Genomic DNA, 11,387 nt, shown 5'->3' on the forward strand with positions numbered 1-11,387 from the left:
ATTCCTCCGACTATGTGCTACGTTTGATCTCGTTTTAAATCGAGAAGTTGATCTCGATATTAAAATAACACGCTTTGCGAATGTAACGATTAATTAGAAATGAGATCGACCGGAATAGGTGGGACGTAAGAATATCGAGAGTCGCAGGTATTGCTGTGACACAGAAAATTTTTATTATTCTTTTTGTTACATGAGCCATGGTCCGAAAGTTGTCCGAAAAGTATGGTCGGAATGGGTATGTGAGGATCGTGCGGTTGTCCTCGGAATAGAAATTTCATCGTTTCCGAGAGTTCAGCAAGAATCCTGTGATGCCCATGTCCAGATACCTAAAATAGACACGTTTTTTTTTATTTCAACAATTAATTTATCCTGCAGTTATTAAAGAGAAAAGAAAGATCACGGTGCAGCGAACTCCTCACCTCTTCTGCAAATTTGAAATTTCACGTTTCGTTTGGGTTTTTTCCCAAGTAATTTGACTGCCGTCATTCGAAATGAACCTGGACGCGAGCACGGTGGATTTTTCTGGTGGACCCGTGGTTCCTGAAGGTATATTGGTCAACCTTTTACCTTGACGGCTTTCTTTGGATTTTCTTCTGACATTCAGATCCGACGAGACCACGATTTCGTCAAACGTCTGCCCAAAAACAGCTAAATGTACAAGAAAAAAAAAAGAAAAAATTGGAATTAGTTGAAAGAAAAATAAAAGTAAAATAAAAAAAAAAATGAGAAAAATGAAATGAAAAATGAAAATAAGAAAAATGAAAGAAAAATAAAACCGATTGAGCAATAAAATATCGCGAATCGAATCAAGTAACTGCACGTGACGCTATGACAGTGCACAGTATCGATTTACGTTCTTGAAAACGAGTAGAAACTTAATCGTCGATGACAAACAGTTAAGGTTACACGATGCAATCCCGGTGTACAAATACATTAACGATTAGTTATCCGTTTCTTGGAAACGTTTTCATTGAAAGGTTTACTTACGTTTTTGATCAGATGTTTGTTGGGCGTGGACAATTACGCAAGTCAGAGTAAGCACCAGAAGGGACAGAAAATTTATCATTTTGCCGAGATGGATGTTTTGCTTCAATTTTTTGGAAGGTCCGAAATCTTGTCTAACGCTAGAAAAATAAAAGAGAAGATGTTACCAATAGTTATCAGAAAAGTTTCAATCGAAAGGAGCATCTAATCGAAGATCAGTCTTTCGCCAGTTCTACCCTAATTTGTCAATATATTTCGCAATGCTTACAAATCCTCACTCGATCACAGAAGGAAAAATCTCTATGAAACAACGATCGCGAGAATCTTCCGGAGAATAAAATTGTTCGATGTCTGTCAAATTACAAACTACAGGTATCTATCGCGCGTCACTGGTGACGTAGGCAACGTCACCTGGCATTCTCTCTGCGATCGACACACATTCTCTTTCGCAACAGACCAAACTCCTACGTAACTAATCAAAATCACAGATCTCACCAACGATACATCAACCAAGCATCAAACCTATAAAAAACCGCCCAAAAAAAAAAAAGAAAAAACAGCCAAGAATGAAACAACCGCACGGAAGAAACTTGCGTGTATTATGCCACTACTATTTCTCAGTTCGAGGCAACGTGAATCAGCGAGGAAAGGAACAGAAATATTGCACGCGAACTTCTCAGTCGACTTACCGACAGCTCAAGCCAGAAGATACTTTCCGAGCCGACAACCGCACGAGAAATGCGAGCACAATGCCGCGGAAGGCTTGAAGAGAGCATCGCGAATTTGCTATAGTGCGTGGTGAATAGGAACAGACCGGGGGTAAGGGTCCAGAAGGAGGCGCCTCGCGGATCGTTCGCACACTGTACATCGTATGCACCGGACAGACCACTTTCTATTTCATTTTTTCCCCCCTTTTTCATGCGTTCGTCTCGCTCTCCTAAGGATCCGGCCTTCTTACCCGATCGACCGGGTGGACTGGTCTCGGGAACGGGCCCCTGCGTGTCCAGCAGCGGGCTAAACAATGCTTAACGACCAGAGAGACGGACCTTTAACGAGCCCCTTTAATGCGCCCAGGGTGTCACGAACCTCGCTGCTTTCGGCTACCGTGCAAACAAACGCGCTTCTAATCTCTCGGGTCGTTCGGCCCGCTTGCCTCCGAATCGGGATAATTTGCAGCGATTTTCCTTTCCTGGACGATGTAAATTAGGAATTTTTGAGAAACCTTGGATATCGCGTGCGTTTCTTTAGAACGGATCAGGTTGAAATATCGTATTTTTGGAACGACGGTCGTTTGGCTTTCTTCGCATTATCGCGTTCCTTTTACAAAACAGTGAGTTTGCTTTACAAGGCTATTTCATTTTAGAATTCTTTGCCCTGTGAAAAACGATAGTAAAAGAATATTTATGTGTTTATTGTGATACCGATCGTAATATCGTATACTATTGGTAGAAAAAATGGTATCGAGGTATTTCTTGGATAAAAGTAAATGGGATTTCTTGGGATTATTAGACAAGAGTGTTTGAAGAGTTTCAGGGTCTCTTGCTTCGTCGAAAAATAATAGACTAGTTTTATTGTAGTGATTATGAGCTTAAAATATATCTCGAAGAAGTCGCGTATTTCGATGAAAGGATCGAAGGAAGGTTCGAGAGAAAGATCGAGGAATCACAAAGCAAAGGAGGTTGCTGCATTGCACCGAGTATTACGAGCCAATCGCAAGCGGTTACGGGTTCCGAGAATAAAAGCAGCGAGATTTGCTACGCGAATTCCAAATGAACGAGTACCAATGTTTTATTACCTGTGGCTTTTTATAGAGCAGACCGACCGGAATATATAATTCCCTCTCTTCGAATTTCTCTACGTTGGTTATCTCTATCTATAGAGACAAACAATAAAACAAATCTACATCGTGATGCGACCCTAACAGTAACGCGAAGATAGAGTATCCAAATCATACCCAAAAACCAAAAACTAAAGAGACACAAGAAATAATATTTCGCAAGGTTCCAATAACTTTTTCCGCTCGAACCATCTCTGAACGAATAAAATCAGAAACATCGAAGAAACAAGAAAGATAAAGAAGGATAAAGGGAAAACGAAAAGTCACGTTCGTTTCTTTTCCAGGGCTTTTTATTTTCAACGAAACAGGCTTTCGATGGAGAAAGTTCGAGGCGGATAGATAGCGTGTCCGTCGAACATCACGCGCGCGCGCGTGTGCACGATTCAGTCCCGGTCATTGCACGCCTCCCTACGGATCCCGATTTTTCGGTTTTCGTCCTTTTTTTTTTACGGAGGCCCTCTTCCTCTTCTTTTCGTCTCCCTTTGTGCTGTTTAATCCTCAGCCCCCCGTCCCGCTGCTCCTTCGCTTCCTTGCACCGGCTGTCCTCGTCCCTCCGCCGCTTCGCCGCCGACGAAACTGCATCGCGATATTTTATTGGTTTTATTCGCGGGAACATCTGGCGCTCGGACAAAGGGAACTGGCCCTCAGGAAATCTTCAGGAACGGAGGGTGGTTCGTCCGTTTTCGTTAGCCTGGTCGGCTCTATTTACTTATACCTAGTGACGTAGAATGTTTGTAAACAATGGCTTGGATGCAGCCGTGGATCGCCGATCGACGCCATCGTGGATTAGGCTGCTCATCCTGTCCATTGAGGGTGGATATCTGGAGCGTCCAATGGTCGACTCGATACGTTTCTGGGGAAAGTACGAAGACGTTTTTGAATCATCGTGCGACGTTTCTGGTGAAAGGTTAAGGATAAAATTCATTGAAATCGTATTACTCTGAATTACGTTTGTTAAAAGAAAACGTTTATAGGTGGTGGAATGTTAACGACGCGGCGGAAAGATAGAGAGATTCTTGGAGAATCGGCTTGCAGGCTTAACGTTTGCTATGCGGAATAACAGGACTTTCACGATGGGCAATCTAGGATCTGCATTCTCCACTCTTAAGGTAATGTACTATAGGCGTGCGCGTACAGTGCCGAGCCACTTGTGACCTTTAACCCTTGCAGAATGACCCTTGAAAGGGAGACTCGAGACGATTTGCATACCAGGATTTATTGGCTACGTCGGAGCGCCGATGATAATGTAAGTAAGTACGTGTTCGCGTGATTGATACGATTTTAACAATTCATGACGCAGTTGTCGGCCGTGTAATCAATCCTCGTTACCACGATTCGTTTCGTTTGACGATCGTTTATTCGCATCTCGTAGGTGATCCGTTCGAATTTACCGAACCTCAGCGTTGTACCAGCTTTCTCCGTTTTGTAACATAACGTAGGATGGATCCTTACGAGACGAAGAGAAACAACTTGCAAGAGAGAATTCTCCTATCTATGAAAGGAAAAAGCGCAGCTACGAAGCGCGGTTCGCTACAGGTGGTTTCAAAAGATCGGTGGATCTCAGGTCGAAGAAGAACCATCGTGCCACGATCTATGCACACATCGGGGCAACTCGCAAACCACTTCCCTCTCCTTTTGCATCTGCTTGGACGCACGGAGCGTTCAGGAGAGCGGATTTAAAACGAAGTTGGCGAGTGTAGGCGCGTTTCGGAACGAAAACAGACCGGTTCGCCAGGGCAGAGAGAGGCGCAACTCCAGCTTGTGGACCAAGCGACCGGCCAGCATGGCGTCCCTTGGATCCCTTTAAAACGAGTTAATCCGTCTGCCTGGCCGTCTGCCGATCGCCTGAGAACCAAGAAGATTCATTTTCCCTTTGTCCATTCTTTTTCACACGTACCAAAAGGAGCTGCAGCTCAATGGGACAATGCAGCCAGCGCCGCGCGTTTTACGACGTTCCTTTTCGCACAGGTCCCACACACATTTGAATAATCAACGCGTAGGCACAAGACCGCTTTTGTCGAACCGGGAACTCGAAAGGGAAAGAGAGAGAGAGAATCAAGGAGAGGAAAGAGAAACGTCTCGAAGGCAGTCACGACAAAAGTGACACGCACGATACGAAATGATTGTGTTGCATATTCTCGAACTGGACCCCGAAACACGGACAGATGTTTCCCTTGCGTTCTCGTTTAGTTCGTCTCGAGATCATTTGTTCTGTCGCGCTACTAGAGCCAGAGGTGAAAAGACTACGCGTCGCGATTACGTCAGACTTCCTTTCCTCCTTTTAATTCGCGCGAGTTCGTTAACCTTCGACTCGTGAACTCTTCCTCTTAGCCGCTTCTCGAGGGAATCTTCGTGGCCTTCTCTTTGCCCGTACGTCCCTTTCAAACGTTGCATCGCGAACCTGGCCCTTGGTTTTTTGCCAAGGGTGAACGTTCTTCGAAAGAAAGCAACTCTTTTACATCGTATAAAGAATCGTTTCTTTCACTTTTGTTTCTTTTGAGCAGACTCGACGAAATGCTCGGACAAATATTACCAGGATCCTGTGTGATCCTTCCCGCGAAGCCTTCAACAGAATACCAGAAAGAGTAACTTGAGAGAGGGAATCGATGTTCCTCGCCGCAGATGTTCATGCGTTTACGTAGACGGAGGGAAGTGTCTCGTAAAACCATGTAAATCTAATGGACGAAGTTCGTTAACCTGACACGCGTGAATTTATGACCGGTTCTAGAGGGAACAAAAGTGCCTTGAGATCCTTCTGACGAACGAAACGCATGTCGCACGTATTTAGACGTTTTACGACTTCCTATCGTTGCACGTAGCTCATAACCGTGAACCTGGGAATTCACTCGCAACGGGACATTCTTGATTTATTATTGTACTATTTTGTTTGTCTATGTCCCTTGCAATTTAAGGCGTTACGCCGGTTCACGATAAATCATTCACAACGTTAACCGCTAATCTCGAACGCGACGTCGAACTGAAAATTCCACATTTTTAATCATTTTCCCAATACAGACCACGAAAATATCCTGATACGCTTCTTATAACGGAGAAATAATTTTCCCAGAAATAACAATCGATTTCGAAAGCAACGACGACTTGAGAGAAACTGACGCTGACTTTGGATTATTTTACCAAAACAGACCACCGTTACACCGTTGAATCTCACAAAACTAGCTATCAATTTGCAAAACAGCGTTGATAAAAGTTACCATTTGGTCCATTTGTCCAATACAAATCTCAGACTTCTTTTACATACTGTATGTTTCAAATCTATTATTCAAGACATTCACTGACAATCATCTAAGAACTCCCCACCGTTACACACAGCACCCATTTCTCGCTAACCACGCTCAATATTCACCAAGTCGATGCAATTTCTCTCGCATAACGTAAATGGTACCGCGATTTATCTCTCTGGAGCTACCAATTAACTCACGTTCCCGCGAAATCACGTTCCTCAGGATCCATACAATAGACTTTGGCTCGTGATTAGGTGTATTTAGCACGCGATCGAAGGAGAAGACAGGACTGGCGATTAGTCGACGGCGAGGATTCCACGCTCGTAAACAGAAGCGTACGCTCAGGCATCTGCGCCTGAAGGAATTACAGGAAGAACCGATTCACGTCAAACTGATTCGTCTCGACTGGTGTGCCGGTTGGCGATGATGATGCTCGTTGAGTTGCGTCGCGCGTGCTGCGGTTGCACGCGCGCGCGCGCGAAGTCAATTAATATTCTCGGTTATGGGACACGGGACGAAGCGTGTCGACTGGCGTGGTCGTTACACGTGTTATGTGTAGGAGGAACTCGGAAAAAGATTTTCTCCGTGTACGGGATCCGATGTACAGCGTTTTAAAGAAAGTAGCGTCGATGCGTTCAACATTGATGACGCACTTGTTGCGTCTTATATGTACTCGACTAAAATAAGAGTTGAATGGTTTTTAAAGAAATGTCACTATGGAAGTGGAATAGGAGAAGGTAAACTCTCGTTCGTAGAACGCGATGAACGATTGGCCGATTAGAATTTTGGGTGTTTTAAATTTCTTGTACGAGTTGCACACGGAGAAGGCGAGAACGATAGAGAGTAAAATTTTAAAAAATTCTGCGACAACGTGTGAATTGTTGACTGTTGTAAGTGTTAAGCGAAGCTCCATGCCGAAGACAAACAATTACCTTGGACGTCTTTTAAAACTTTTGGCCAGAAGAAGATTCAGCGACGCTGAAAGATGCGGAATACGGTCCGAAGTTGAAGCTGGCGCTTTGTGCGTTCGAATGACTTTGTCCCCCGGTGGGTCCATTTGCGTTGATGGATCCTGCGGAAGCTGTGGCGAAAGACCCTGATGCACCACCCTGTGTTGGATATGATGGATAAACAGGTGGTACGTATCTAAAATAACGAAAAAATTAATATTTCATATATGATCTAAGTATATCTAAGACAAAAGAAGAAACGAATAATCGTTGATATAAAGCGTACCCTGGATATTGTCCACAAGGATAATCTCTACAGCCTGCTGGTTTGCGATGATGCTTGTAGTGATGTTTAAAGCTACGTTCTCCTTCTTCGAAATCCAAGTCAGAGTCTGAGTAATCTCCGTTCAAAAATCCGAACTGCGGCGATCGTTGTTCCCTCTTGTTATCTGCGGTAAAGTAAACCCATATAATCTAAATAAAACACCAAAACTGTGCCAAAGCGCACCTAAGAAAACAAGTTTCTTCTTTCGAAGGTAAGTAACTGACCAGAAACCGTGGATATCGCCTCTTCCTGTTGCACAGGGCTCAAAGATTCTGGATTCTGGAGCACTTTTGCTGGCTTTGCGAGACACGTCTGGCACATTACCGCGCACAGCACGAACAGCGAGACGATGCGTGTGGTCATTTCGATGAGGTTCAACCGTTCAGACGTTTGACGTGGAAAGAACCGAATGATAATCATAGGAAGTTGTTGGTGCACGGCGCTTTTATACGTGAGACCCTTCACTGCCGAAATTCAAGGAAGATATCCACAGTTCCGTAATTTCCGGAGATTACCGACGGCGCGGCGCATTTGTCATTGGCTCCTAATGAGTGGACGGCCTTATGGTACAAGGACAGCCAAAGTGAACTATAAGAAAGTGCCAGCCACGACTAAGGACGCTAATCAGCAGCCTAAGTCGGCAGCTTCGGGGCATTACGTGGCACGAAAGGCGAGAGAAAGAAATAAACGAGATAGATAGATAGATAGATAGATAGATAGATAGATAGAGAGAGAGAGAGGAATTTGCAATTGTGGTAGATAATATTGAAAGAGTAGACGACATAAGTCAATGCTTTCACAAGATCATTTTTTATTCAGTGCCGTTTGGGAACTTTCGATGTTAAATCTGTCGCTTAGATAATTAATCGTTCGTCACTTTCAAGGTTTCAGCTTTAGACGTTTTACTCAGAAAACGGAAATTATTTTTGCTGCGATAATTTTGTTCCGTGTGGATATACATTGTCGTTCATAACTATCTGGATACTTAACTCAAGCGTTTACATAATTATGTTCTTTTATTGATAATAATTAATATTAATGATTGTTTCCATGGATATTTATTAACCGTGTTTAGATAATTGCGTCAGATACAAAATCCGAGGCCAAAATTCGGTGAAGGAGTTTTATTTGAGATAGATTTTATATATTTGCAATAACTTGAAAGTGTAGGAAGAGATAATGTAAGGAATCAACTTAAAGGTGGGGAGAATTGAAGAGAGAGCGAGAACTTCAGATGTTAGTAAATATATAATTTATTGTTTAATTATAAAATATAAGTATTCCATTATTAATAGGATTAATTAAAAATGCAATTAATTAAAGATATTATTAATAATATGATTAAATTATATAATAATACTATATTAGAAATGCAATTAATTAAAAATATAATTAATAATGTAATTAAATTATATAATAATACTATATCAGAAATGCAATTAATTAAAAATATAATTAATAATATAATGAAATTATATAATAATACTATATCAGAAATGCAATTAATTAAAAATATCATTAATAATACTATATTAGAAATTATATAACCATATTAATTATAAAATATTCTAAGTATATATCCTAATTGATTTACATCGAAAAACAATTAAGAGTAGTAGTATCAGTCTTCTATCTCTCCATATTATGGCAGTCTCTGAATAACCTTTGTATAGGATTTACTAACAACTTCTTCAGAGAGCTGCTCAGTCCTTATTCTACGTAATCGTTTCATTTTCCCAATCTGATTACAATTAATTTATCAGGAAAATGTAACAAATTGTTACATGCAAAAGATATTACTTAAATTAAAGGTCTAGGCGATCTATAATATATTAGAGTCTATGTTCGATTCTGCGGATCTATGCCAATGTAGATGATGGATATAGGTAGATAGCCGAAAATGCTCTCGACTTTGATCGGATAGTGTTTTCATGTTTAAGCTGGAAGAAGTTTACAGTGAGCGATTGGGACATCGATAATGTCGATAAAATATCGTTGAGAAAGAGATACGAGTAAATAGAAAAGAGCAAAACTTACTTGTTAATCTTTTTCTTGATATTCTAACAAATGGTGTGCTTCCTCTTCATTTTAGATTATCTTAGTAGATTCAGTCTATTATTCCAATTATTTATTGGTTTCTTTAAAAGGTATATGTACACATATATATTAATTTCAAGAAACATGTTCACCATGGAACGATAGTACCGCACCTCCTCAGAACTGTGCACAAATTCAGGACGTTCGTTTTCCGTCGAAGGTGGTTTCTTTGGTGGGCGAAAGATAATTATCGTCGCGACAAAGATTAAAATTAGTAGCGAACCGAAGAACTTCATTCTTGAAAATCTGTCGTCAAACTGAGAGCATCGACATTTCGGGGCTCCTCTTTTAAGGGCTGTAGTTGTCGGCCGCCTAACGGGAATCCTTGACTTCATCACAACCCCCGTACCTATCCTAAAATTTTAGGAAAATGGTTACAAGTAATAGAAGAGAGATAACAGAGGTATTAGCAATAATAGAACAATAGGAGCGGTCCCATAGGAAATTCTTGCTTACTAAAATTTCAAAGGAATTGTCATAAATCATTGTCAGGTTTGAAAACTCCATTGTGACCCTCTCAGTCCCATTTTCCTTTCAGATAAGAACAAGGCTTTTAATATTCTTACAAAATTTTTAACGCAGAATCGAAAGAGAAAATCGCGCATATCGGCGATAATTCATTCTTGCCTTCCTGGAATTAAAAAAATGTTAAAAGTAAAAGTAAAGATGACATGGACAATGAAATTCCCAGTATTTTATAATCGAACTAAAGTGGTTTTTAATCTTGAAGATCGCTTGGTTTGTGCCATTGTCGCGGTTGTAGATTTCATGTAGAGATTACGAGGCACACAAATTATGGCTAAGCGACACGATGGACATGTGGCAATATTATAGAAAATAAAAAAATGACTGAGCCTCTAATAATAGTCCTTTACAAATACCGTTCAATGTCACTGTCTGTTTCGAACTGACCGTACAAATAATCGTATTTACACGCCCGAACAAATAATCCTATTTACAGGGCCATCGACATTTCTTTTTAAAAGAGAAATTTCCTCGTCCTTTGTGCGTTCAGTAAAATTATCGTGTACGTAAATTTTTTTTTTTTATTTATTTATTAAAATTACAATCAATTCTCGCGTTGAGAAGTGTACGTAAATAAGATTGTATTTAATGAGGCTCGTTCTAGGTAAAAGTATTCAACAAATTTGACTGTCGAAGGCGTATAATTAAAAAGAAATTAATATAACGGTAGAATTCGTAATTCCATTGTTGCTAAAATGTTTATGCATTAGTAGCTTCGTAATGAATTAAGTTTATCGGAAAGATGTCGATTGATAAAAAAAAAGAGTCGTATTATTTATTAAATTCTCATAACTTATAAAACAATAACATATTGCATAACAGAATAAAGCAAAGACGTAGAATTGACGTTTGCAACTGTGTGATAACACATGATAATAAATGGGAATTTTGCGGAGACGCAAAAATAAATGATACCCGATACAAAAGCGATTGTCAGTAATTACGTATAAATTACAAGATTTGCATGTACGGATACCAACAAGAAGAGACAAGTGTATATTCCGATGTATCATTATATTCCTTATTTTGTCGTTTCGACGTTTTTATACAGTTCCATTCGTCCGCTTCCTCTAAATCTCTTATGCAGTATAAAATATACATTTAAATATAAATAATATGGCATCAAGAAACATTGAATAAAATTTAAATTTAAAGTAAAAGATTCGTGTTAAGGCATTCGAATACAAATTTAAATGTAAAATACCAAATTCGAATTGAAGGTAAAAAGTTGGAATACGAGTTAAGGAATTCGAATTCGAATCCGAGTTACAGAAACGCATTTTTAGAAATGTACAGAAAATTCTGTTTATTCTTTGTCATTCTATGGCATGCAGATTTGAAAATTGAACAAATTTGTAGTTGTCTAGAAACTCGTCGATCATAGGATGAAGAAACAAACAAAAGATATTAATCGATGCTCACGACCT

At 40.3% G+C, this 11,387-nt stretch overlaps 2 protein-coding genes across 3 annotated transcripts; both read right to left on the minus strand.

Moving 5' to 3' along the window:
* Positions 1 to 150: 150 nt before the first annotated feature.
* On the minus strand, positions 151 to 1,867 carry LOC117163667 (uncharacterized). 2 transcript variants are annotated; one of them, XM_033346181.2, is made up of 4 exons: positions 1,674 to 1,867; positions 988 to 1,124; positions 420 to 648; positions 151 to 326 (listed from the first exon to the last, which is right to left on the minus strand). In XM_033346181.2, the coding sequence occupies exons 1-4, from the start codon at positions 1,850 to 1,852 to the stop codon at positions 275 to 277; spliced, it is 597 nt and encodes a 198-aa protein (XP_033202072.1). In that variant the 5' UTR covers positions 1,853 to 1,867; the 3' UTR covers positions 151 to 274. The 2 variants fall into 2 exon arrangements, with proteins under 2 accessions (XP_033202072.1, XP_076477588.1); XM_076621473.1 differs by lacking the exon at positions 1,674 to 1,867 and adding an exon at positions 1,253 to 1,274.
* Positions 1,868 to 3,110: 1,243 nt separating this feature from the next.
* Positions 3,111 to 7,766, minus strand: LOC117163674 (uncharacterized). Its single transcript, XM_033346187.2, has 4 exons — positions 7,563 to 7,766; positions 7,300 to 7,462; positions 6,996 to 7,209; positions 3,111 to 3,674 (listed from the first exon to the last, which is right to left on the minus strand). The coding sequence occupies exons 1-3, from the start codon at positions 7,756 to 7,758 to the stop codon at positions 7,008 to 7,010; spliced, it is 561 nt and encodes a 186-aa protein (XP_033202078.1). The 5' UTR covers positions 7,759 to 7,766; the 3' UTR covers positions 3,111 to 3,674; positions 6,996 to 7,007.
* Positions 7,767 to 11,387: the final 3,621 nt, after the last annotated feature.

This window comes from Bombus vancouverensis, chromosome 9 (genome assembly GCF_051014615.1).
Source record: "Bombus vancouverensis nearcticus chromosome 9, iyBomVanc1_principal, whole genome shotgun sequence".
NCBI lineage: Eukaryota > Metazoa > Arthropoda > Insecta > Hymenoptera > Apidae > Bombus > Bombus vancouverensis.